Source organism: Podarcis muralis, chromosome 14 (assembly GCF_964188315.1).
Source record: "Podarcis muralis chromosome 14, rPodMur119.hap1.1, whole genome shotgun sequence".
In the NCBI taxonomy this organism is placed as follows: Eukaryota; Metazoa; Chordata; class Lepidosauria; order Squamata; family Lacertidae; genus Podarcis; species Podarcis muralis.
Genome location: NC_135668.1, coordinates 29,590,986 through 29,618,385, shown reverse-complemented (window position 1 = coordinate 29,618,385; position 27,400 = coordinate 29,590,986). Strand labels below are relative to the sequence as shown.

Here is a 27,400-nt window from a genome sequence, read left to right as displayed (position 1 = left end):
AGTTTAACAGTGTCCCTGCCCATAATCCGTTATTCCTAGATCCATATAAAGATTCACTTCAGAGTGGTTGAAGCTGTCATCAAGGATGGCATCACATGGGGCCAGCTTCCTCACTCCCTTTCCTTGCCCAGCAGATGGTGCCCAAGCCACATGGAGACAAACACAGAGCAAGCCTTCAACAATGGTGTTTTCAAAATGTGAAATAAGATAGGGACCCAGGGAGCTGACTTTTGCGAAGTCAGACCAGTGGTCCATCTACCTCAGGGTTCAGCAAACTTTTTCAGCCATGGACTGGTCCACCATCCCTCAGACTATATATTGAAAAAAAATATGAACGAATTCCTATGCCCCACAAATAACCCAGAGAGGCATTCTAAATAAAAGCACACATTCTACTTACCGTATTTTTTGCTCTATAAGACTCACTTTTTCCCTCCCAAAAAGTAAGCGGAAATGTATGTGTGTCTTACGGAGCGAATACAGGCTGCGCAGCTATCCCAGAAGCCAGAACAGCAATTCTGGTTTCTGAGATTCAGAATATTATTTTTTCTTGTTTTCCTCCTCCAAAAACTAGGTGCGTCTTATGGTCTGTGCATCTTATAGAGCGAAAAATACGGTATGTAAAAACACCAGGCAGGCCCCTCAAATATCCCAGAGGTGAATTTTAAATAAAAGCACACATTCTACTCATGTAAAAACACACCGATTTCCGGACCATCCGCGAGCCGGATTGAGAAGGCGATTGGACCGCATCCAGCCCCTGGGCCTTAGGTTGCCTACCCCTGATCTACCTCATCTACTCTGACTGGCAGCAACTCTCCAGGATTTCAGGCAGGAGACATTTCCAGTCCTACCCAGAGACTGAATCTGGAGCATTGCATGGAAAGTAGAGGTTCTACTGCTGATCTATAGCCATTCCTGGGAAAGAGGAAATGTATTCACAATGCCACCTATGATTAATCAGGTTTCAACAGCCAAAGAAATCCCATGTTTTATGTGCCACTGGCTTCAGCACAAATGACTGTGAATACACAGCTATACACTGACATCTTTAGGCAAAAATGGTTTTAGATTTTTATGTAAGGTATTTATATACATCTTTTCAGGCAAGCCTGAAAAGGTTTTAAAAACAAGCACCAGTAACTCCCTTTAAATCCATATCAGCAAAAACAACATGAACCCACCGACATCACACAATTCAATATGAAAATTCCTTTCAGTAGCACCTTAGAAACCAACTAAGTTTGTTATTGGTATGAGCTTTCGTGTGCATGCACACTTCTTCACATACCAAATAACAAACTTAGTTGGTCTCTAAGGTGCTACTGGAAGGAATTTTTTTATTTTATTTCAACTACAGCAGACCAACACGGCTACCTACTTGTAACTAGAACAATTCAATATGGTTAACTTAACCCAACAACCCCCTCACATTCACACAAACAAATCCAACTGCAGCCAAAGAAAGAAAATCAACCACATCCAAGGCCACCCCAACCTGTCTCACCACCAAGGAAACGTATAGAAAGAGAACCTACCCAAGTGAGAGTTGACACAAAAACCCCATGCATACACTAAGTAAAAGAAAATAAACTTTAGCACCCCTTCCTCTCTTTTGCCCCCCCTTTTCTTCCCAATCCTATGCTGCATATAACAAACACCAATATCTCAGGGCAAATCTGATCTGTAGAAAACACAACCTGAAGAAAGAGACAATACATGTGCTTTTGTAAACGAGGAAAATCTTTAATATTTTTTTTTTGTTATTTTAAAAAAGCAGCAGCAATGAGTGCGCAATGCTAGAGAAAAGGCAAGCGACTGAGGATTTTTATTTTTGAAATTCTGGTCTTTCATGCCCTAATTTTAAACTAGGACATCTCTCTTCCTTTTTAAGTAACTGGCTGGCAGGCACCTGGCGCATCTGGATAGGGACGGCAGCTCCATTTCTGAACCGGGGACTGCAGTGCCACCGACTCCCGCCACCTCTCTTTGCCCCATGATCAGCAGCGAGGCTCCTCTGTAGCCGGACAAAGCCCGCCCCAGGCTCCTCCACACAGTCCTTCATTCCCCCGCCCCGCACCCCTCAACTGACTCTTCCCCGCTCAGTTAAGAAACTCAAAGCAACCAAGAAGGACACCGTCCCAGGAACAAAATGGGTTTGCGGAAGGGAGGGGAACCCAAGTCCCGCCGCCGCCGCTGGCAGTTCCCCGTCCCCCACCTCGCGGCGCTGTGGGAAGCAGCTTCCAGACAGGCCTCGGGGCTCCGCCGTGGCGGTACTCTGGGCCGCCGGACGAACAGGCGGCAGCACCAATGCAGACCGGGCTTAACCATCGGGGCCTCCCCTACCCGTGTGGGCACCTCATTGAGGCGGCGGCGCGTCTGGTGTGAGGGGCGCCCTTCCTCGGCCGCCCCTTGCCTGAGAGGCCTCCCGCCAGCAGCCGAATCCCACCCGGCAAAGCCGAGGCCGGATCATTTTTCTATCCGCGCCCGGCCACTCTGCCGCTTCATCTCCTCAGAGACGGCTCTCGCTCTCTCCGTCGGGCAAGACGGAAGCCTCGCGAGACCTGGAGCGGGAACGGGGAGGGAGGGGAAAAACCTGCGCTGCTTCCGCCGTTCTCGCGAGAAGCGGCTCCACGGCGACAGGAACGCGAATACGGAAGTGGCGGCGGCGCCGCTGCATCGGAAGGCGAAGACGGTTGGAAGGCGAGGGGGGAAAGGCCAGGAGAGGCGGAGGCGCGCGTGGCGCGGTGGCCGGGGGAGCAGAGGAGGTAGAGCGGCGCCTCCCGCCACCCCCACCCCCCGGGTAGTGGGATGGGCCTCTTCCTCCCGCATCAGCCCCTCCTTCTCCCCTCCCGGCGGGGACGCGACCTCGCGGGGCTCCTCGCTCGGCCTCTCTCGCGCTCCTGCAGAGGCGGCCCGAGCGAGAGAAGCCTGGGCAGCTGCAGCTGCTGTTCTTTGCACGGCGGGCCTGGGAGCTGGGGAAACGGGGTGCGGTGGGGGGTGGGCGACGTTGGCTAATAGCACCTCCCCCACCCGCGGCCAAGAGGACTCAACTGGGGAGGGGTTAAAATGTAGAGGGGAGGCGGGGAGAGATGCGGCCAACACAGCAACGGAGACAATTCGGGGGAAGCTCTTGCACGCAGCGCTGAACCAGCCCCCTCCCCTCTACGATCCCCTCCCCTACCTATCTTCCCGCACCAAAGGTGGGCGCAGGGTTCGGCTTTGCAGATGCAGAGCATGATTTAGACTGAGCTAGGACCTGGGTGCTATACGGGCTTTCCCCCTCTTCCCCTCCTGCCCTGAAAAGTGGGAGAGGGTCCATCGTCTGGCCCCACTTTTGGTTTCTGTGACGGTTTCTACGTTGCCTTTATTGACTTGGATTTGGCTTTCTCTAGTCCAGTGGTTGCCAAACTCGGCCCTCCACATGTTTTGGAACTACAGTTCCCATCATCCCTGACCATCTGTTATCTAGGGATGGGAGTTGTAGTCCTGCATCAGTCTAAACTTTATTTTAACCTGCTCCCATAACCCTGGCATACAGAAGAAAAAAACAAACTTGTTTCTATTTATATACATGCAATGGAAGCTGAACACATCCCAGTCAATGATTCTGTATATTCCTATTTCTTATATTTTGTTTCTGAAAAGTCAGTGGGGTTTTTGTTGTCTTTCTCTACTTGTGCTGACTTGGGAACTTTCTTTCCAGGTAGGTGCAGTGAGAAGCTGAAGCGCCCCCCTCCCCAGCCTCCCCCATGGTGGGGTTTGGGGCCAACCGGAGGGGGGGCCGTCTCCCTTCGTTCCTCTTTGTTGCCTTGCTGCTAGTCATTGCCGTCCTTGCCTTCAATTACTGGACTACCTCATCCCGCCAAACGGTCCTGCAGGAGGAGGTGGCAGAGTTGCAGGGCCAGGCCAAGCGCAGTGATGTTGCCAGGGGGCGCTTGGAGAAGAGGAACTCTGAGCTCTTGCTCCAGGGGGAGCTGCACAAGAAACAGCTGGAGCAGAAGGAAGCTGAGCACAGTCAGCTGAGCAACCAACTGCAAGCCAGGGAAGGCCAGATAAGGAAGTGTGAAGAGAGCAGGGTGAGGTGTCATTGCATATGATGGTTGCTTGTGTCTATTTTATGCTGTCTAGTACTGAATATTCCAAACAGCATGTCCGAAACTAACTGGTCACCAGCTGCCTTTTGTGAGTGCAAGGGCAGCTGTTATCAACCATTGAACTTCTAGCTTTCCCTTTCCGAGCTACTCCCATGAAGCCTTTTGATATGCTGGTACCTTTTGCCTATATAAAAAGCTTTCATGTGGTTTCTGCCCACCCACCCCCATCTCTCCCTCTGCCGCTCCCTTTCCCCCCCCTGTTTATGAGGCATGTTTTTAGTTTTCAGCTTTGCTTTCTGTTCCTAGATAGATTCCCCTCCTCATCTTATTTCAGAAGAGAAGGGGTATGTATGGGTGTGCTTTTAAGCAAACTGAGCTTTGTTTTGGGAGAGAGAGGGAGGGGGAATGAAATCAAGGAAGTTGCTTTGTTGTTGTTGTGACAAGTTTACTTCCTTCTGCTTGTGGGCATTCCTTTCTTTTTTACATAATAGTTTGGGACCTCCTCTCTTCACCCATCCCCCATTATTCAGAAGGAATATTATGGCATTTTAAAGACGGAACACATTTAAGCCCACTTGGTCAGACTGCTGAATGCATCTCATGAAGGAAACTAGCCTACAAATGCTTGTTTATATCACAGAAGTCTGACAGCTAGTTGTTTTGTTGTGTTGAATCTCTTAAGACTGGAGTCCCATTAGCTGTATTTACACAAGAAAACACTCTTGAGAGGACAAGGCACCCATCAAGGGAGAGAAAAGATGGTGCTTACATTAATCTTTTAATGTTTTAAGAGATTCTCAGATTCTAGGTTTTCAAAGGAAGGTTTGCAAAATGCATTAACATTTACAGAATTAGTTTGCTATGATAAATGTGGCATCCCAGATACCCATAACTTTTCATGTAACAAAATTTTGAAGGCTGAGATGTACAGGCAGTCCTGCAAAAAAATGTTCTTTTTGTGGAGGAGTAAATCGTGGCTGGGAGTAAGGAGCCAATTTGTCTAAAGCCTTGGTTTTCATAGATTATTCCCTATTCCCAGGATGTGTCAGAGCACTTCATTGTTCCAGCTGCCAACACTTTCATTGTGTGATCACACAGGAATAATTATGTGGCAGCAAAATGCTTTATCAATCAAGGCCATATTCCCAATGTGAATGCCTGGGTAGTACATTAATATCTGACCTCCAGGTACAAATGGTATCGAAAGTCAGAAGTAGTAGTCCTGGGATTAACATTGCAGCCTAATTAATGTAAGGCAGGCATATCAAACAGGAAGATCACGGCGTACTGGTAGAGCACAGGGTGTCTCAGGTTGATCGCCACCCCCCCAGGTCGATCTCACCCCCCCAAAAAAAAGCTCAACAACTCTGGTCCATCCATCAATGACAATGGGTAGATCATTGCCAGGTGTTTTTTTTAATACTGTGAATAGATCTCAGTCTCTTGGTAGTTGGACATCCCTGATGTAATTGTTAAATCATATTGACATAGCAACTAATGTGCAGGCACTCTAGGTGGGGAGGCTGATTATCATGACCTTTTTGGGTCCAGAATGATGTGTGACTTCCTGCAAGAGTGACAGGAGAAGTGTGTCTCTGTGATCCTTTTGGATGTGCAGCACCTTTTGAAACGGTTGAGCACAGAGGACTGGCTCTTTGGGTTGGGAGTGCAGTGGTTCCTCTCCTCTCTTCAGGAGCGAAAGGTAGCCTTGGGAGACTTCTGTTGGACCCCATGGCAGTTGATCTGTGGAGTCCCTCAGGGTTCCATTCTGCCCACAATGCTACTAGCCATGCAGATTCTCAACCAATGTCTGGCCACTGTAATAGGCTGGATGAGGGAGAATAAATTAAAAGTGACTTCGGATAAGATGACAATGCTGTGGCTTGGTGGTTTCTGAGTTCATGAATTAGCACAGGGAAGTCTAACTTTTCATACCAAGTGGGCTGCAAGAGTACTTCAACATGGAACCTGCTGGCCGCACACTGTGCGGGTGGGGTGGGGTGCATGCCCAAAATCTGATGCCCCCTGCACCCCTCACATTGCCTTCCCAAAGCTGGGAAAGTTCTCACAAGGATTTGAGAAGAAGGTGGGAGGACTCTAGGAACCTGCCCAGAGCCTTCACACCTCCTTTCCAAAGCCTAGCGCCTCTGCCTGGGCTTTGGGAAGGCAGCATGAAAACAGTTGTGGGGCATAAAATATTGCTAAGGGGTGGCTCTTGTGCCACACATTGGACCATTCTGAATTAGGAGAACAACCTATTCTTGGTGGGGTTCAATTCACTTGAAGGAGTAGGTACAGATTCTTAAGGGGTACCTCTGGATACATATCTCTTACTGGAGACAAAAGTATTCTCAGTATTGTGCAGTGGCTTTGCTCACCTTTGGCTGTTCCTGGACAGGGTTAGTTTAGCCACAATGATCTGTGTTCTGATAACTTCGTCTGGACTACTGTAATGCAGTAGTCATTACAGTATGTGGAGCTACCTTTGAATACTATAGTACTTGGGAACTGCAGCTTGTGCAAAATATAGTTTTCCATTGTTTGAGTGGGTCCACCAGCCAGAGTGGTTGTTACTCGGGTTCTTAAGGAACTTTCTGCAGTGGCTGCCAGTACATTTACAAGTCAAATCCAAGGTTTTTCAGATGATGTATAAAACCCCGATATGCCTTGGTACTTAAAATCTTGAGGGAGTCTGTCTCTGTCATTGTGTGGGAGATTGGCTGGGGCAGGGGGCTCCTTAGCATCCCACCACTAGCTTCTGTGCACTTCACTGGGATGTGGGGTAGTCCTTTTCTGTTGTGGTATCTGTTTGTAGGAAGGGATGCCCCAGAATTTGGTTGCTACCTTCACTGCTGCCTTTTAGATGCTTGGTTGAAAATGCAGCCTTCAGTGCAATAGTGCCACTCACATTGGCAAATATTTCAACTGCTGTTTCTACAGTTTGTTGTTGTTGTTTATGTTTGGTTTTATGCAATATTATTGTTACCTTTCCAGAGATCTGTGAAAGTGGGGCAGAATATAAATGAATAAAAAAATTCATTGATTAATCTGCATTCTAAGGAAACATTGAAGTGGTATTTTTAAAACAATCATTCCCCCCCCCCCCCGAATTTGAATGGCTACTGGGGTCAAAGTAAAAAATGTTGCTTCTTGTTGTCTTGAAGTGTAAATGGATTGTGTGCAATATCTTGAATGAAAAAGAAAATAGATTTTGGGAAGCCTTTGTTGAAACTTTAGGCTATTTAATAAGCTCAGTGTTTCATCAAAGTCTTGTTTACCATGATCATTTTGATATTAACTGTATAGTCATAATATGACCACTAATTTGCACAATATATATTTCCTCCTTTTCAGATTAAGCTTCAGAACAACATATCATACCAAATGGCAGACATACATCGCTTAAAGGGTAAGGAGTCAAAAGAAAGGAGAAGCATGCAGCAGTTAAACCTACTAATTCTGAGAGCAGTATAAAGAAAGTATACTGGTAGCAAAGTAGCAACTGGTGATGTGGATTATTTGGAGAATTGTGAATTGGAAAAGTTTCTGGTGCCCTAGAGATCTAATTTAGCAGGTTTATTTTACTTGTATTGGTAAGCAAAGCTTAAAACTTTGCAACTGTCAAGTTTTCCTAATACTCTTCCTCTTGACATGAGCTAGAGCCTTTCTTTAAAAAATATCATGCTGTGTTTGTTTATCTGGCACAGAAGGGCCATTGCCTCGCTTGCCGTTATCCCTTTTCTGTTCCTGCCTCAAAGATGAGAGCATGAGTTCTGTTTTGTTACAAATTCTGCAAATGTGCCCTCAAATGTCTCATAGACCTTCGATATGCAGCAGTGTTTTGGTTTTTAAAGGGAAAGTTGAAGTTATAGCATAGGCAGTGATTTCTATCTGTTGTACAGCTAAGTGCTATAACATTAAAATAATTTAAAGTCCTCTGGTGGAGATCTTACATTGCTATAAGTCAAAGAATTGCTTTGTTTATGCAACAACACACCACTGTAGTATGGTCTCTAATATGGTTCATTACCGCTGGTAATCTTCTTACACGGCTTTGTCAGGTGAAGTTACAAAGTCATGTTCTCACAGAATGGAAGTCATGTGAAATAAATAACATTATGCCATACCCTTTCCAACACTGATATTTGTTCATATATAAAGGGTGCCGGAGAGTACATGGCAATGCTTTACAAAGATAGATGCACATGCAGACCCAAGTTAAATCCCCATACATCCATGAAGTTGATTGGGTGATCTTGGACCCTAATCTACATTAAAGTGTTGTGAAGATAAAGGGGGAGGGGAAAGAAATATGTACACTCCTCTAAGTTTGAATGATGGGCAGGGTGTCAATAAATAAGTGCTGTGGCTCCTTGGGCTCTAACATTATAGTTTGCAAGATGTAGTAGCTGTAAGAGTCTGCTTTACTAAAATACAAGCATTACATACTAAAAATCGAATGTGGCATCACTGAGACCGTATTATGCCGCGGAGACTCCAGAAAGAAAAGTAACACCTCTTTCACACACACACACACACACAAGCTTTCTTCTATTTTGTAATGAGGTTCCTAAACAGTTATATTTTAGGTTTCGTATCACTTGTCCAAGACATTAGCGTATACAGAATATTCTATTTTAGCAGTCGAAAAAATAACAATTTCCCAACTTGTGGGGGAAAGTTGCATTTAAGTTATGAAGGCATTATTTTTCTAACCATCTGGACTTTTACACTTTGCCTTAGAACAACTCGCAGAGTTGCGTCAAGAATTTATTCGTCAAGAGGACCAGCTTCATGAATATAGGAACAACAATACACAACTTCTGAAAAGGTTGGAGTATGAAAGGTGAGCATAGTACTATATAAATCTGAACTGATGCCAATGTATTCTAATAATTCAGAGTTCTGCAGTCTTTCCAGCTTAGCTGTGCCATGAACTTTCAAAGTGGAGTCCTGCTTTTGACATCAGCGTCGTTTATTAGCTATATGCAGAAGGAATTAGAAGAAAAGCATATTTTAGGACAGCTGTGGTAGGGTAGTGCCCTTTCTGCCCTCACTGAAAAGGAGACTAGTGAAACTTCATGATTTTGACTTGCTTGCTAAAAGAAGCAAAAGAAATGGTGCTCAGAACCCGTTAATCAAGGTATCCAAGGTAGAATTCCTGAGGGATGGCAATCTCTGCACCAAAAATGTATTGATTATCCTACAGCACCACCAGTCAACACAGTGGAGGGTGCTTCACAGTTTGCTATGTTATGTGGAATGGAGGGAGAGCCAATTCCATGTTCCATCTCCTGACTCAGGCAAGGAATAAGCAAACACAATGATAGGGAAAGGTCTGACAGGAGAATTCAATTCTTGTGGCACTTATTCATAGAATCATAGTTGGAAAGGACCCCCCCCAAGGGTCATCTAGTTCAACCCCCTGCAATGCAGGAATCTTGAAACCATACCAGTCCCTGCTTAACTTTGCAAATGTGCTAGCAATTTTATTGCCGTTCATGTGTCCATAAGGAGAGTCACCTTCATTTAGAACTTAAGTCTTAGTAGAAGCTGGAACTCTTTCCTTTGCAAAGAGCATCCATAATATTGTGGTAGAGGATCTGCTTTGTATGTAGAAGATATGAGCTTCAGTCCCTGGCATCATCACTTAAAAGGATCTGTGGACTTCTGTCATCAACTCCAGGATTCTATGATCTTGGGAAATATCCCTCTTGCCTCGGACTTTAGGGAAACACTACCAGCTGGTGTTGATGACTTTTGCTATGCTAGATGGATTCATACATTCAGTGCCTTGCAAGGAAAAGAGATACTGTTTTGTTCCAGAAACAAATAGTACTTCGGCGGAGAGCATATAAAACATGTGTCAATCTTGGGAAAAGGTTATAAAATTTGTTACCTGTGTTGTACATTATCTGTTCTGCCAGTTTTCAGTGTGGACATCAGATCAAAGAACTGAGGATGCAGCATGAAGAAAATATGAGAAAGTTAGAGGACCAAGTAACACAAGACCAAAAGGTACATCATCTAAATGCTCAGTTGCTTAAGTCTGTGAAGGGCCATAGTTGAGGGGTAGAAAGAGCATCTTCCTTGGATGCAGGAGGTCCCAGGTTTAATCCCCAGCATCTCCAGGTAGTGCTGGGAATGTCCAAGAAGGTATCTTCATATGTTCCTATCATTTTTTATGGACACTTGAGAATGGTTTGAAATACCATTTTCCTTTGGTAATTTCCTCTCTACTTACTCATTAAGAGAAGGGTCAGGCTCTAACCCAGGCATAGGCCCTCAGCCCTCCAGATGTTTTGGTACTACAGTTCCCATCATCCCTGACCTGTTAGCTAGGGATCATGGGAGTTGTAGGGCCGAGTTTCCCTATGCCTGATCTAACCAGCTTTCACTCCACTTGGGAATGGATAGAGGTTTGCTTTGCATCCTACCCTTCACTGCTCGCTGCATGATTCTAGGATGGGTTGCCAGCACCCCTGTTGCCATGATGATAATGATGATGATAACAATCATGATAATAATAAAATTTATCATTTATACGCTGCCCATCTGGCATAGATCAGTTCTATCCATAAATTTGATGTTAGACTTTGTTATGAGAAAAGAACAAAACTTGGTTGAGATAGAAGTAGAAGTGAATTTCCATTGACAACAGACTGAATCATCCTAATGGAGTGACAGGCACACAGGATGTCTAATTCAAATGTGAACAACTGTGTTTCATAGTTGGTTCTTTACATTTTTGCAGCAGGCTGCACACAGAAGCCAGTCCAGTAAGGATATTGAGAGCAACCTGAGCAATAATCCAACAATATTGAAGACAACGCAACAATTGGATGAAAAGAATGTAATTAGGAATGAAACACCTTCCATCAACAATATCTCAGATGGCAAAGGTCTGTCTAGTACAATTGTGGGTCACATCGCTATGTACCTCTTAGGTGTCTTGGGAGAATGCAGAGTACCTGGCTGGCTAGGAACTCCTCAGTCTTGAGGCACAGATCTGGTGCCATTTTTAACATTGGCCAGCAATGAAGTCTTGGAGAAAGTTGCCTGCCTTTGCAGCTAGCTCACTGAGGGAGATGTATTGCTTTCTGTTCAGCAACTATGATCTACTACCTCTAGTCCAGTCCCTGTAACAATTGTGAATCCACTTAGAACTTAAAAGTAAGCAGCAGTAAGGAGAGAAATTTCTTCTTGTCTTGACAGAGAAAATAAAACCAGGAGATGATGCAGGCATGCCTGGGATAGAAGAGAACGATGCTGCTAAAGCTGAAGATACACTCACTGGTTAGCAAAGCTATATATATTTTACTACTACTACTATTTCTAAGTAATCTAAAATCTATTATTTTTGATAATTCTGAAATACCCATTTCCTCCCTCAGCAGTTTGTGGTTTTTTTTAGATGGGTTACTGATTTCAACTCCAGAGAAAGGGCTAGCTAGTGTCAGATTTCAGTTTGTTGCCAAAGATGACCAAGGTAGTTTACAAGAGGACTTGCCTGAAGAGGGGTGAAGTGCTATTGGCTAAAGCAGTTATCAGATGTGAAATAAAAAGACAGATGCTGCACCAGAATCTTGATTCTTAGTATAAACTGGCAGAATTAGTTGCCACTGATTCTTTCTCATCAATAAGAAGTATAAATAGGGAGGGGGAACTTTCGTCTTCTTTTTTTGCAACCCCGCAAAATTGCACTTAACTCTTCTCAGCATGTGAACACTAGCAAATGCTGTCCTGACAAAACATTTCAAACTGGTGAGAACGCAAACTTTTGTTATAGTATACTGGATTCTGGCCCTTGCAGGAAAGCCCCTGCTTCTGTATGGCTTATCTTGAAAATAGAGAAGAGCTACTGCCAACAACTGCATTTGTACCAATCTTGGTTCACTTGTCAGAAATCAGCCCTTTGCAGAACATAACAACAACAAAACAACAACAACAATAACAATAATTTTATTATTTATACCCCGCCCGTGTGGCTGGGTTTCCCCAGCCACTCTGGGCGGCTTCCAACAGAACATATCAGTTCTCTTTTTGAACAGTGCGCTCAGTGGTTGCCTTAGGATGTGCCATTGGTATTAGTAGATCAGGGAGTCATAGTGTGGTTTTGTTTGTTTAGCTTTGAAGAAGCCACTTGTTTCAGCTTCTCAGAATGAACCTCAACCCAATGGAAATCTTCCAACAGAAAAGCCCCATGCTCCAAACCTGGCTCAAGGTAAGAAGTCCCTGGTGTATCTTTAAAACAGGAGTAAATATTCTCCTTCAGTGAAGGGCATTCTAAAGCAGGTTATCCCTCACTCTCTTATGGCGGAATGAGGTCACCAGTTCTTCCCCAGCCTGCTAAGAGTCAACGGGGAGGACCGCCGGCTCCCTCGGCCAATAAAGCGAGATGAGCGCCGCAACCCCAGAGTCGTCTGCGACTGGACCTAATGGTCAGGGGTCCCTTTACCTTTAAGTTATACATACAGCAGACTTGTTGAAATAAATGGTCTTAAGAGAAAAAAAGTTGTTCTCAGTCTGGCCTCTCCTTTAGTCTTTATGCAGAGCCAAGGTGAATGTGATCTAAAACTTCTTTAGGAGTGTTTAAAACCACCACCTTCCTTCTCTGTTTCTCAGGTTTAGCAAAGACATTACAAAGCAGACATTATTTAGGAATTAGAGGCGTGAAGGTGTACATGTGGGCAGCTTTTATTTGTAAAGTGAGCAATCCCAGGGAACAGAGAGGCGATAATCACCAGAGAGTGGAAGTGAGAAGCAAATACTGACAAGGTTAATTTAACTTGTAAAAGGGCTGAAGTTAATCCAGTTTGTTCCCAATGTGGGGTGGGGGCAATTTGATTTTTATGGGGGGGGGCAATTCAAGAATGGGTTATTAACAGTGAATGGCCTTTTAGGCTTCCTCCACTTGAATAGGAGTTCACGTTTTGAATAATAAGAATTATATGTCCCAGGGGGTGGGGTGTGTCAGGATTTTAGAGATACTTAGGTGGGGCATGGCCAAAAAAAGGTTGGAAACCACTGCTGTCCCCACACCATGCATTAAATTAAAGAATGGACAAAGTGGTTTGAGTGACACAAGTGGTCACTAGACTTGGTAAGAAAGTAACGTCCAGGCATGGAGAAAGCCTGATGCTTCCAATGATGTATTTGCAGCATTCCTCTTGAGCTTTTAAAAGAAGTGTGACAGAAGTATCAATAGCTGATAATGGATGACACTCCTTCTTCCCCATTCTCTGCCTTGACTACTGAGAAAATGAAAGCACAGGTGTCAGCAATGTTTGGAGAAAAATCTGTCATGAGGTTTAAAAAACACAAAAAAACAAAAACACCAGGGGATCCCTTGCCCTTCAAAAAGGACTTAATTCATAAGCTGCTTTTCCTTGTGCCTGAACAGTGCAAATAGTCAACGTGTTTTAATTGTTTTTGTGCGCTTCCAGGTGTAAACAGTAACCAGGATGGAAATGCTGACATCATAAAGCAGATCCCACCAAATCCTCTTCAGCATTTGATTCCTGATCACGTCCTAGATAATCAGAAAGCTGAAAAAGAACATTTAAAAAAGGACAGAATCAGTGACTTCCAAAGAATGAAGCAAAGTAAGTTAATCAGACCCTTGCTCATAATTCTGACTCAGACCCTCACTCATAATTGAAGCAACACAGTAAAACCAAAGTGTGGATTTTCTAGATGAGTTAATATTCAGGTAATGTTAATAACACCAGATCTTGTGGGGGTGGGGAGCTTTAGCTGTGCCCTCTTCACTACCATTCTCACTTTCACTCAGTCTGAGCACTCTGGTAATTTTGAGGATGTGTTTGATCAAGAGACAATAGGTCACATTTCCATTGTGAGACACTGTGAATATGAACAGCTTTAGATAGGCACAACTTTCAGAATCAAGCTTGATTCCAAACTTTCTTTCCTTGAATTCTTGTGGCTTGTTATAAATAGGAACTTAGTGTGCTTAAAGTGTTGTTTAGTTCCAAAAGTGTTGCCTACTCTTTTTTGCAATTTTTCTTGAGGGTTTAAGGTTCATTTTCGCCATATTATGACAACATCTAACTTCAATTATTTCATTGTGTTAAACCTAGAAATAGACTTTCTTAGGCTGCAAATCCTGTTACAGGTAGTGAAGCATATACTTCTCTTTGGGCGGGTATAAGATTGCACTGTTAAACAGTTTAATAAACTCATGGATCCCTTTCTTTTCATAGTGCTTAACAATTTTGAATGGCCCAGAAACTGATAAATCCATGCATTGCAAGCTATATTCTAACTCTTTTTCTCAAGCTAGGAATTGCTTGCATCATTGAGGGTTTGCTTTAATATACCTCCTGGAAATTAAAAATAGCTGAGCTCTGGTCTTGTGATGCAGAAAAGTGGAACTTTTCATGAGTATCTTCTGTAGCTTTAAGTGAAGCATGGTCAGTTTGCCTTGACATGTTTATTTTAAAACTTCTGTATCCTGCCTTAAAGCCCAAGTTGGAAAACGATAGCCAATATTACAGAGCCACTTCTGTAACAGCGTGAAAGATTACAAAGATTACCAAGTAGACTAGCCAGTCTTAAAATTACTGTTACAAGTGAGATCTGCAACAAAAATGTTGTCGCATGGCATGCGTCATGTCCGCCTCCAGGGCTTTCTATTTTTTCCTCCCTTCCTGAGGGTTTTTCAGTGATGTTTTTTTGTCCTTCTACAAGCCTTTGGGTTTCCCCTCACTCTTGTATGTGGATGGTGCCATTTTGCTTACATAAGGATCCAGAATGTTCCATAAAACTTCAAGAATAGGGGGAATGGTGCCCCAAACTCCCACAGCATAGTTGAAATGACAAACTGAATTGACTCATCTTTGCCTTGCTGCAGAACGCCATTGAAGATAGTGCAAGGTAGGCTCCCTCATGAACCAATGGGGCAACTAATGAAGAAGGTCCTGTATGGCTAGAGTCAAATGTACGGTTAGAGTTAATGGGACACACAAGAGTATCATCACTAGCTCTTTGAAATGATCTTAGAAATAAATTAAAACCTAGTGGAGCTGTTTCAGCAAGAGAGTAGCATGCTCCTGATAAGCTGCTCTTGTTTTTTTACCTGACTGCTGTATTTTGGGCCAGTTGAATATATAATATTTCAATATATAGTTTTCGTTGCTCAGATTCTATTTGTTGAAGATTGCAGTTACGGCTGTCCGGTTTCTCCCACCATATTTGGTATGGGTATTCCCCCCCCCCCAAACCACACCCCTGTATGGACATAGAATGTGAAACTGTATTGCTTTGTAAGGGTCTCAAAGTAATGCCCGCCTATGCAACTTAGCAAGATTGTTGTGTTTGAAAACAGCCTTGGGTTTATAATCTCTTTAGACAGATGCAAATAATTCAAGCGATTCCAGGAACTTTCCACTGTATTGATTTCAATTTATTAAATGCTTCCTATAAAATATTTCTAAGCAATTTAACTATTAAAAACAATAACAATAAAAAGTGATTTTAACTTTTAGACATGGGAACTTCAGAGTTCTCCTGTGTGGCTGAATGGTAACTGAAGAATTTTTGAGAGAACTTTAAAATAACCACAACAAATGCTAGGGATATTGTCATAGGCCAAGCCAGGGCTGAGGAACCAGATCCACTTTGAAGACCAGATCCTGATCTGTTCCCTCCATCTGCCGGTCATTTTGGCAGGTGGGTCATGTCAAATGACACCCAGTGATTCAGAGTTCAAGTCACAGGGTCATCTCCAACTCTAGTGTTATAGTCCCATAACTCTTAAGAGATGAGCTTCTGCCTGCTGCCTTTCCAAGAGCAAGCAGGTGCTTATCACTGATCTTAGCATTGTGATGCTTAATGCTATGAGTAGAGATAAGAGATCACTCCTCTCCAATCCAAACATAGCACTTTGTAATCTTGGGCCAGACTCAGAGGCCTGGCGGGCCAAAGATTCTCCACTTTGTACCCCCAAGTACAAACATGTTTTATGTGAGCATGAATTCCTCAGTGCACCTGTTGGCACATCTGGCTCTGAGCAGATTATCTGACAAGGAAGCATTTAAAATTTCTCAAAATACTTTTAAAATTGCTTCATAGTTTAGCTGGCTGTGGAAATGAACTCTTGGGCCTTCATTTTTTTCAGATCTGCAACGTTGGACAGGCATTTAGGAAATAAGTTGTAAATTATTTTCATTTTATGAAGCTTCTAATTGTTTGCTTCAGTCGTGCTTAGCTGTAATTTTTCAAGATATAGAAAACAGATGAAGCGTGACAGTGTAACTGGAGAACTCTCAATCGTTGAAGTCTTTACTTGCCACTTACTGTTCATTTCATATGGAAGATTTAAGCGAACTTTATTTGCTTGCAGCTTATTGTCAACTCTCTGCTGTAGTCCGTATTTCCGACACTCAAGTGTGTGTGTGTTTATCTTAGCTGTTTAGCTCAAGTGTTCAGTTTGTAAATATTGTTATTGGAAAACACCACAGGCCTATGCAAGTTTTCATCTTCTGGAAATGTCAGTAGCCTTCTTTTGCAGAATCCTACATTGCTGAAAGATAAACTTTTGTGTTGTGCTCAGACCTTTGCCCAGAGCTGACACTTCCTCTGCTGAATCTTACTTTTTGCTCATGCGTATAGTGTGAGATGTATTCTTTTCTTTGGTTTAATCTATATTTCACTTTGTAGAACTACTTTTCCATTTTTCAAAAAGTTTCTAAAGCTTTGAAAAATTCAGATTAGAAAATAGTTACATTAAAGGCTATTGTATACCAACAATTATAAAGTTCAGATCTTGTCAAAGCAACCAAAATCTTTTGGTAAAGTTTCAAGATGCTCACTTATTCCAAAAAGGCAGTTGCCTTCTTTTGAGGCAAGTGTTTTGTGTCTTAGATATAAAACACTGGAGATTTTAAGGGGCTAGAGATTATAATGAAAGGTCATAAAATTTGGTGCTCTGAAGTTCCAGGCAGAAGGATTTGTTTTTTAAAAACAAACAAGCAAGGCCTTGAACTGCTGAATATTTTTCTCAATTTATAGTGCTGCAAGGATTATTTGCAACCAAACACTTTTAAACACTTTTCTGAGTTCAGATTCCTTCCTGCTTCTCTTTATTCCGCTTTTTTCTCTCCCCTTCTCTCCCCCTCCCCTTCATCCTGGCCTCTGACTATAAATCCTTTGCCTACTTCACAGGCCGGTTCTTTGATGAGAATGAGTCCCCTGTTGATCCGCAACATGGCTCTAAACTGGCGGATTATAATGGGGATGATGGGAACGTGGGTGAGTATGAGGCAGACAAGCAGGCTGAGCTGGCCTACAATGAGGAAGAGGATGGTGATGGTGGTGAAGAAGACGTCCAAGGTGAGCTTGGGCCTTGTCTCCATCCCATTCATGTGATTCCCTCACTTGAGAACCATGCTGCAGTGGTGTAGAGTTCCACTATTTAGCTGCTTAGAAAGGTCCCGCTGTGAACAGACAGCTGAATTTTGACTGTGTCATCTTCTAGCAGTTCAGCTTGTGAAAGAACTCTAGAACTTGAAGCAATTTCTAATTGGTAGTAAATATGGTTTTTTCCAGTAGTCTTGAATTTGTACCAGAGGGAGTCAAGGGTACTGTGGTGAAGCTGGTTCTTGCCTATGCAGGGCATGATAAAACCATTCTTGAAGGTGCTGCTGCGTTTTCCTCCTCATTGCCAAGGACTAACACGGTGGCTGTCCTGGAATTAATTTGTGCATCTAGCTATTAGGAAAGCATGCGGATCTGGCATAGGCCCAAAGCTGAATCTGTAGCCATCACTGTTGTGATTAACTATAGCTATCTGGAATGTTCTTATGCCTTACTAATATACATAATCGGTGGACCTCCATGGCGCATTTCTGTTGCTTCCAATACCTAAGGTGTTCTCATGCATGCTCTCATCTTGCACTTGGCATATGCCTTGGTCTATCACCCTCTTTTACCTGTTTGCTTCCATTGCTTGTGTGTGTGGTGTGGTATCGCTTCCAAACCCTAAACTGCCTCTACCAACTTGAAGAACAAAGTAGCACATAGTAATTTTTTTTTGTACTGCAGAAGACTCTAGAAATCAGTAAGAAATAGCTTCCACAGTTCAGTTTTCCAAATCACATTAGGGCCCAAACTGGTATTCATGTTAACTAAACCCCTTTTCTCTCTTTACCCTGCCCTCCCCGGAATACAGCAGTTTTCCCATTCATTTCAAGGGCTCTTGTGGAGACATCCTCTCATTAAATTATGAAATGTGAAATACAAATTTATTTTGCATCTTCCCAGGATAAGATGTTATCATTTTCCAAAGCTTCATTCTTGACACTGGTGTTCTAATCTTCTAGGTCAGTTGAAATTCTTTTAAATTGGCCTGCCTGCAAGTACCATAGAATTTTAAGAGAGTGTTTTTGTTTAGTTTGGAATGAAGTGCTGCTGGCATTTCTTTAAAAATATGCTTTTTTCCTATCAGGGAAGTTGGTAGGTCCAGCACACATTAATTGACAGAACAACTTCTATTAACTTACAGTCACATTGTAAGCATAATTGTATGTGAGATTAATCTGTTGGGAGACCATAAGAGAAAATGCTATTAGTAGTCTCTAAATACATTCCCGTCTGAATCCCCTCATGTAAGTATTGGGTGATAATGAAGTTTAAATCAAACTAGGTGCTATCCTTCAAAACACTATATTTGTGTGCAGATTATATTGCAGCTCTTTTTATGCCTCTTGTACCTATGAACAGCATTTGTCCACAGCAGTTGATTGTGGGAGGGTTACTTCTGGTTGGATGGACTCTGCTTTTGTGTGCCTAGCAGCAGGGTTTCAGACTGGGTGTGCATGTGTAAAATGTCTTAAGGTAAAGCTACTGTTCAATTAATTCTAGTATGCTGTAAAAGTCTAGAGGGGTATGGAGAACACCAGTTCAGAATCAGTACAGCTAAATAACTTACTCATCCTACTAAGCCAAAGGGGTGGGTAACCTGCAGGTTGGTGAATCCTCCTTGGGATTGTGTTATGTATAAAATGATACAGATGGGATGGGAAAGAGCAAATAGGAAGGAAAACAGTGGTTCAAAGCAGAAAGTTTACAGAAATGCAGACCTCTAGAACAAAGGATGCTAAGTAATTGTTTCTCTTAGTAAAGCATCTTGCATACAAAAATTCTGGATATGCACACTTCACACACCCATAATTTATATGGAAAGGCAGTGAATCGTTTCTCAACACATGGTCCTGTGGGTTTCAGAGAACTTACTTTAAAAACTTAATGTTGGTTTGCCTCCTTTGATTCCAGATGATGAGGAGAGAGAGCTTCAAATGGAGCTTGCAGACTACGGAAAACCACACTTCAACGATGTACTTTAAATTCCAAATTACCTTTATCTGAGGGATTCTGCAAGAGGGAAAAAATCGCAACTGATTTTTCAGTATTTACTGTAAGAGACACTGAAAAGAATGACAGCAAAGAGTTAACAGTGGAAGGAAAAGGTAAAATGCTGTGTATATGTATATAGTTGTACTTATTTCGCAAATGAACAGAACCAGAGATGGTTTGTTCTTTTAGGAGATGCTTAATAACCTGAAACTACGCAAAGTTGAGTGCACCTGGCTCTTTATTGGACTGGGCAGTAAGACTGTTCCTTACCTGTAACCTTTGAAATAATAGCTAACATTGCAAAATAACTTAGGTCAACATGTTTCTGAAACTAAGCCACTTTGTAAACTGGAGAACTTTGTACAGTTTGTATCTTATATATGAATTACTTCATTGCAGGAATAACTGTACAGATGGGACACTCTTTGATACCACAATGTATTTAACCCATGCAAGCAAATTATTCATTTCTCTTACTGTTGTGACTTGCATTTTAGAGACTACATTTCATTTTGAGAAAGTTGACTGAAAATGTGTTTGTGTTTTATGAAAGAACTTTCCTTACTATAACTAAGGAAGGTCTATGTGATACATACTACATTAATTCTATACAAGACAATATTGTTAACTCTAGGAGAGTGACTAAAGTTATCCATAGTAAAAATGCAGCAACAGTGTAGTAATTTTATAGGATAATTACCAGAGTTTAAATCTGCAAAACCTACAACCAGTATTTCCAACACATAAAAGCTATAAATATTTTATTTGCCTTTGTTTTTACAGCAGTGATTTCAATCTTATGCAATAATAGCCGAATGTAATGGAGAGTGGCTAAAAGTGCAATCTCATCAGTTTCTTCATTCATTCCTGTCTGAACCTCTGATGTGTTTCAGAATTGGAGTCATGCTCAGTTTGTTTCAACTTCAGTGCTGTAGTATGGATTACTCAAAACGCTGGGCATGTTCTATGTTCTTGCAGTTTTGTACTGTGTTTTTGTGTAAGAGGTCTTACTTTTTTTTTTTTGTTTGTTTGTTTTGATGTTTAAGCACTTTCTGAAGTTCACAGAAATGGTTATGCCCATCTATATCCTGAGCAACAAGTTATTAACCCTAGTTATCAACAAGGGCTACTGTGAATAAAGAATTTAGGTCCTATGACAGGGTTGATTGTACTTCATGATTTCTGCTGTACTCAGGTTATTGGTCTCTTTGGTAAGTTAAAGTTAATTTGCAGTAATTTAATTAACAATTTGTATTGAATAAAAAGGAGAGATCTGTTTAAGACTTCCGTTAGAACAGTGTTTATTTCTGACAACAAATATTGAAGTTTGTGCTTGGGCACTTCTCAAGCACACAAACCTGGACACGTGAGTGGTGACTGTTCGTCTTAGTTTTATTTTCAAGCTTTAAAACTTACAAGGCTGAACCTGCCTTAGAGGTAGTTTCTCTCTCCCTCTCCCTGCCACCATTCCTAACACCTCTTTCTCCATAAGTCTTCAGTGTTGTACTTTGTGAATTGACCAAAATGTGTCTGCCCTAAATTAGGTGTAATTTTATTAGGATTTTGCTGTTGAAATCCAAAATTTAATAGGTTCTAATAAAACTTAATGCAGTTTTAGTGCTTGTCTTTGTGTCCTTTCAACCATCCAGTGAAGGAGGGCAGTGCGTTCCAGGGATGTGCTGCTCTCCATTCTATTAACCTGGTCAGCCTCACAAGCTGTCCATGGGTCAATTTTTATGATGCACTCAAGGCATAAGTCATGCTTCTGTGGTGTAGTGAGAGCCAGTGTGGTGTAGTAGTTAAGAGCTCGTAATCTGGGGAACCGGGTTCGCGTCTCCGCTCCTCCACATGCAGCTGCTGGGTGACCTTGGGCCAGTCACACTTCTTTGAAGTCTCTCAGCCCCACTCACCTCACAGAGTGTTTGTTGTGGGGAAGGAAGGGAAAAGGAGAATGTTAGCCGCTTTGAGACTCCTTAAAGGGAGTGAAAGGCGGGATATCAAATCCAAACTCTTCTTCTGACCTTTTGGCATAAGAGACTGCCTTCCCGAACATGATACCTCTAGAAGGTTTGGATTTCAATTTCTATCAGCTCTAGTCAGCCAGAGGCTGAAAGTTGTAGTCCAGAACAGCTGGAGAGCACCAGGTTTGGGAAGGTTGGTATGTGTGCTGGTTCCTGAAAAGGGGGAATTGAGGCTGGCAGACAGACAAAAATCTGTATCTGAACAGAGATTGATTTCAGCTTTAAGACCCATACCAATTAACACATTATTTGGTAGTCTCATGTTTAAAGAACATCAGTTCTGCGGTTCGGTTTGATTGCAATGAATCCCAAGTAATGCTGCTTCACACAAAGAATTTCACTATGCAAAGTGCTTAGGTGTAGGAAAATTATCATACAGCAAAATGCACACTTGTGCAAGTGCATTGAGACTAAAGGCACTGTGGTCCTCCTGTGGTCCATCTGCTGCTACCATTGGCATGCTATCTGGGGCTAAGCCATTGTTTGGTTTAGCATTATTTCTGAACCTGGGCTATTGGTTTTTCTGGAGTAAGAGAAACCCCAAGCCCAGGTTTGAACATCATTCTATGTCAAACCCATGATTCAGTCCTGGGTAGCACAACAGCAATATTTGCTCCAAAAATCTACTCTTCTTGCTAAACTGTGCTTCAGCTTGTAGACATGCAGTCTTAACATTTATTTAGAGTACTTGCTTTCCAGTTTACAGTCCTGAGCACCTCTTAAAGCAGTTTATTAAAAAATTCTCAAAATTAAAGTCACACTGTAATCTAGACAGGATGGCACGGTACTTGTGTGAAACAGATTATTCAGCCCTTGTCCTTCTCTGGTGTCTGAGCAAGCAGCAGTTCCTTCCAAAGTATTTTTAGGCAAAGGTGGGGCTGAACAGCTAGGTCTTACTCAGCCCATGTTGGAAGCAGTCTTCCCTTGCTAGCAGGTGGCAGTTGCCAGGAAACAGCTCCTTTTGAGGCAAGGCAAGGGGGCTATACAGCTATATGTTGCTCAGGCTCTGACAAAAGTAGTCTTCCCTTGCTGGCAGTTGCCAGGCAACAATTGTGTAAAGCAGCCTGTCAGGGAAGAAGTAGAGAAACTGCATGTTGTTCCAGGAAACTGAGCTTTCTTCAGCAATTGCTAACTATTGGGACGGGGGGAGGGAGATCATATAAAGCAGACATGGACCAAACTGACAGTCTTGCTACAGCAATGCAACTGAACTTGTACAAGGTAAGCACAAATCTAACTCTTCTCCTATACATGCTTCTTGGTCTGTAAATTAATGGGCAGGAACACAGCCACCCTCACACTGCTAATTTGAATCTGCACTGGACGTACATAAAAGGTGATGTGTTAAATTGTCATAACTGCCTCTGTCCTGTAGGCATCCTTTTCTTAAAGCAACATGTTTGCTGCCTGTGGTGCAATTTGAGTATCTAAACAGCACATGCTTGCTGTACACAATTCCATGCATGCGAGATTGAAGAGGGAAGGGTTTGTGGAAAAATAAATATTAGAAAGCATCCACTTGTATTTCCTTCCAAACAAGCAATCTAAAAGCTGCAAGCTTGTGTTGGGGCTGTTTTCCAAAATGAGTGGTTTACACACCTACCAACTTATGTGTGATGCCATTGCCATGGAAACAGGTACCAGCTTGACACAAATAATGCTGCACCATTTGAGGTGCTTCCAATCCAACTGTGGCTTGCCTTAAGAGCCACATCTTGATTTGAAACCTGCAGCCCTAATATGCTAGAATAAAGAATTAAAAAAGCATTTTGCTTTCTGCAGCGAGCAAAATGCTTTGTCGTAAAGTATCTGGTAATAAGCATACCAAATCAAATTCTTAATGTCTGCTTTATAAATAGCAATGGCATTGCCCTATGCAATGATATGTTTTAAAACGGTAATCTCAGAAAGCAACTCACCATCCAACTTGAAAGCTTTGCATAATTTTGGATTAGGTTCTTTTATGCACAGTGGAAATGTTTTGAGTGCTAAGCCAGGACACATTGTTGCTCTAGGCAATTCAGAAGTTGTGCCCCATAATCCACTATAAATTTGGATTTTATCATCTGGTTATGGCCTACTGCTTTTATCATTTTACTTATTTTAAGTTTGAAGTAGAGGATACCATGGGAGTTTTATGCTGAAGGGCATTTTATAAGCTGTTTGTTGTATAAATAAATATTGTTTCAAATGGCCCATAAACATATAATTTATTGAACAGCAGAATGCATGTTATGAACTCCATGGACCAGGCCTATTGATGCTCTAATAAGCACCCTCTTCTACACTTTTACGGTTGAAACAAGGCATAAGGCTTGTGGAAAGCCTGGGCAGCAGCTTCTTGGGTGGTTTCTTCAATCTCATTCTTCCAAAAACCACAAAGCAGATCCCAACATGACAGCTTCCCTACACCCCGGTTTATAAACATAACCAGTTTTCTCTCACAAACAGCTTTTCTGAACAACCCAAACCCAGAGAAGTGTGCCAAAGAGTAGCCTCCAGGCACAGCAATCAGCAATGCCACCCTCACCCCCATCAAATCTTCTCACATCTGCCAGGCCTTTAAGCTCAATTTGATGGTCTTATCTTCAAAGGTGCGGCCTCCCTCTCTCTGCCAACTGTACAAGAATTATGATGTAGAAGTTGATTAATAGTTCACAGTTCCTTATTTGCACAGAAGTTTGAAACAGCTCAGGCAGAAAACTTAAAAGTTTTGGTCTATCCTTATCATGACTGATAGACTCTCTTTTGATAACATCATTGTTCTCCAGTTCAAACTGTTGTCTTGGTGCAACCCTTGTATAGATGCACAGTGACCCCAAATGACAATAAATGATAAGGAAATACACCATAATAAGCTTTGACCTACGCCAAATCGTACATCCATATATCAAGAGGAGTGTTGTCTAGAAAAAGTACAGTGGTACCACAGGTTAAGTACTTAATTTGTTCCGGAGGTCCGTACTTAACCTGAAACTGTTCTTAACCTGAAGCACCACTTTAGCTAATGGGGCCTCCTGCTGCCACCACGCCGCCAGAGCACGATTTCTGTTCTCATTCTGAAGCAAAGTTCTTAACCTGAAGCACTATTTCTGGGTTAACGGAGTCTGTAACCTGAAGCGTATGTAACCTGAGGTACCACTGTATGTCTAGCTCAATGTCTCTTCAGCATAGTGCAAGGTCAAATGTGACCCACCACCAATGTATATAGAAAAGAATAAGGAACTGGGCATGTATACCCCAAAAACAAGATTTAGGCCACACCTCCAATAAAGTATTTATAAAAGGCATTTAATTATGCCTAATTCAATGCTTATTGGGCATAGTGCAGTGCTGTATGCAGCAACCCTATGCCAATAATAGCCACAATATGTACTTTGGCCCACCACATCCACAGCATCAGGATAGTGTCCTCTATGAAATGGTACTGAATTGGATTAGGGAGCCAAAATATGTCCAAAAAAAGGAGCTAAGAGTGCACACTCTAAAATAACGTTTGGTCTACCACCAATCATACACCCATGCATCCATCATTTGGATAGCATTGAATCACATTCAGCCCAATGCATTTCTTAGGCACAGACATTTTCAAGTGCTAGTGCCCTCCTCACTCATACAACCCCAGTTCCTTTTTTCTGCTATTGATGGTGCCCAGCACATTTGAGCTTTTATAGGCATCAAGCTGCCACTTCTGACAGTTTGCTGCACCCAAATGCTATACTGGGCAGGGCATAGTTAAATGCCTTTCCACATACCTGGAGGTGTGGAATTTAAGATTTGGGGTGTGCACTGACCAAATTATTTTTTTGTTATTGCCATTGGAGGTCTTCACCCACTTGGTAGTATTCAGCAAACAGCAATTTTGATGGAGAAAACTATTGTGACTCTTGGAGGCGATAGCCTGTCACTCATGGAGATATACAATACATGATAGACAAAAGTTTATTCTGAGGTTCAGGGCCAGATAAACTTTAGTTCTCTTTTTTAAAAGAAGTTTTCTGCTTGACGTGTGTTTTGAACTTTCATGCAAGTAAGGAAATGGTAACTAGTAACCAACTTAAGCACCATACAAATATTGAATTATAAAAAAAAATGCATTCTGATACTGGAGTAAGGGAATGCAGGCAGGGATTCAGTAAACTGAATGCTTTCTGTCATTATGTGACTGGTAAAGCTATAAAAGATCAGCCAGAGAGTTCTTCCCCTGATTATATTGTTGTGGTGATGTTTTAACTAACAGATATTTTGTTGGATGGGTGGCTGCTCATTACCAAGTGAGCAATTGACACTATGCTTTGGGGATAAAATCAGTCAAAATCTTGATACACATGTTTTTGACCATGATGGTGATTTTCTGTGGACTAGACTCAAAAGTCTGAATGGACTTTCACAAGATGTATTTGGACACTGTTAGCTTGGAGACCTTGCAACTCTGCTACCTTGAAAACAGATAGCACCTTGCTGAGCAGACACATACAGCTAGAGATGTAACAAAGGACTCACCTCAAGATGAAATCACAGTGCTGGATACCTTTGCACTTCATAAGGGAGGACAAACAAAATGTGTGCCTGGAAAAACAAAAAGGCCTGTTTCTCCAGGAATGCATTGTTTTGGGCAGTTCTAACTGAAGAAACCCCTTCAAAGGTTTCAGGAAGGCCACTGTGAGGTCAGCGCTTTGATTCAGTGGTATACAAGTCCATCTCAATCCGCTAGGTGGCAGAGCCAGAAGCAGCATCCTTTGGGAAGGTGAAACACAGGAAAGTCCACTTAACCATCTTGTTTATGGATATCACTTAGTTACCTTTCCATGCATGGGGGGAAAATATTCAAGGCGTTAAGTATTACCAAATGTAACAGGATTAGCAGTCACGTAAATATAACTAGATATGTAGCCTCTAAGGCAGATTATACATTTTAAAGGTGACATAAAATTAATTAGTTGCAGGGATTGTGACTTCTGCAACCGTTATGCAAAATTACATCAAATATTTTTGTGGGCCCTTCTCTCTTTTAAACATTTCCTTGCCTTGGAGCTGCAGTACCTATGAAGTTGTGCTGCTGGAAAAACAACAGCCTTACCTGCCAACAGCACCTGTTGGATTTGCTCTATGCCGCCTTGTCCAAACGCCCTAGGCAGCGAACAGGATCTTGCTGCCGAGGGACCTGTTTCCTGCTGATCTTTTCTGTGGCTGCTCGTCTTCGAAATCAACGCAATCATTCCTCGTTCTCCGACGGGCGGGAAAATTTAAACACGCACACACGAAGAAACTGCTTCAGCAAGTCCGGGAAAAAAAAGGAAAATCCTCCCCGCCGCCCCCTTCAGTCATTTCGGAGCGCCTCCGAAGGGGCGACCAGCCCCTACGGTAGCTGTGGCCCGCGGGTCCAGAGTGTGTTCAGGGTTCGGGCGTGCCTTTGCGGTCCCTATCCTGGCGCCGGCTGCCTTCCCCGGCCGGCGGGGTCCTGCTGCCTCTCGCTCGCCAGTCCATCGGCGCTGGGCGGCCTCCCACAGACAGCAAAAGCAGCCGTTTCCTCCCTTGAGGCGAGGCTTGTGCGAGTGGAGGAAGTTCGCCCGAGCATGTGCAGAGTGCCGTGGCGGCGGCGTCGACCAAAATGCAATTCTCTGGGAGACGCAGGACCCCACCAGCGCGAGCTGCCTGAGGGCGCTTTCTTCCCCTTCTCCTCAGCCGGCTGCTCTCCTCCCTTTTCCCTCTTCCTCTCACAGCCGGAGAACCGATTCCCCTCAGGAACCGCTCCTCCCGCCCGCGGGACTAGCCTGGCGTGCGCGTGCGGAGTGCGCCTGCGCAGTAACTGCGTCGGCCCAGGCAGGCAAGCAAGGCGCCTCCCTCCCTCTCTCCGTCGCTCTCTCGCTGCCCCCTCCTTCCTCCTCCTCCTCCCGTCATCATCCG

General features: G+C 42.9%; 1 protein-coding gene and 1 long non-coding RNA gene across 9 annotated transcripts; one reads left to right on the top strand and one right to left on the bottom strand.

Moving 5' to 3' along the window:
* The first annotated feature begins 2,616 nt into the window (after positions 1 to 2,616).
* GOLM2 (golgi membrane protein 2) lies at positions 2,617 to 21,089 on the top strand. 7 transcript variants are annotated; one of them, XR_003703609.2, is made up of 12 exons: positions 2,617 to 2,768; positions 3,707 to 4,079; positions 7,452 to 7,506; positions 8,841 to 8,943; positions 10,025 to 10,115; positions 10,852 to 10,999; positions 11,313 to 11,393; positions 12,226 to 12,321; positions 13,544 to 13,702; positions 17,283 to 17,450; positions 19,392 to 19,585; positions 20,256 to 21,089. XR_003703609.2 is itself a non-coding variant. In XM_028705247.2 (11 exons), exons 2-11 carry the CDS (start codon positions 3,753 to 3,755, stop codon positions 19,460 to 19,462), a joined length of 1,296 nt encoding a protein of 431 aa, XP_028561080.1. In that variant the 5' UTR covers positions 2,617 to 2,768; positions 3,707 to 3,752; the 3' UTR covers positions 19,463 to 21,089. The 7 variants fall into 7 exon arrangements, 5 of the variants coding, with proteins under 5 accessions (XP_028561080.1, XP_028561077.1, XP_028561084.1 ...); XR_003703610.2 differs by adding an exon at positions 18,381 to 18,439 and having other exon boundaries at positions 19,392 to 21,089; XM_028705247.2 differs by having other exon boundaries at positions 10,855 to 10,999; positions 19,392 to 21,089.
* LOC114583916 (uncharacterized) lies at positions 9,064 to 27,306 on the bottom strand. Of its 2 annotated transcripts, none has more exons than XR_013390708.1 (4): positions 26,574 to 27,306; positions 19,353 to 26,230; positions 9,997 to 13,645; positions 9,064 to 9,890 (listed from the first exon to the last, which is right to left on the bottom strand). It is a non-coding gene; the product is annotated as an uncharacterized LOC114583916 (long non-coding RNA). The 2 variants fall into 2 exon arrangements; XR_013390709.1 differs by lacking the exon at positions 9,064 to 9,890 and having other exon boundaries at positions 12,044 to 13,645; positions 19,353 to 22,557; positions 25,997 to 26,230; positions 26,574 to 27,249.
* Positions 27,307 to 27,400: the final 94 nt, after the last annotated feature.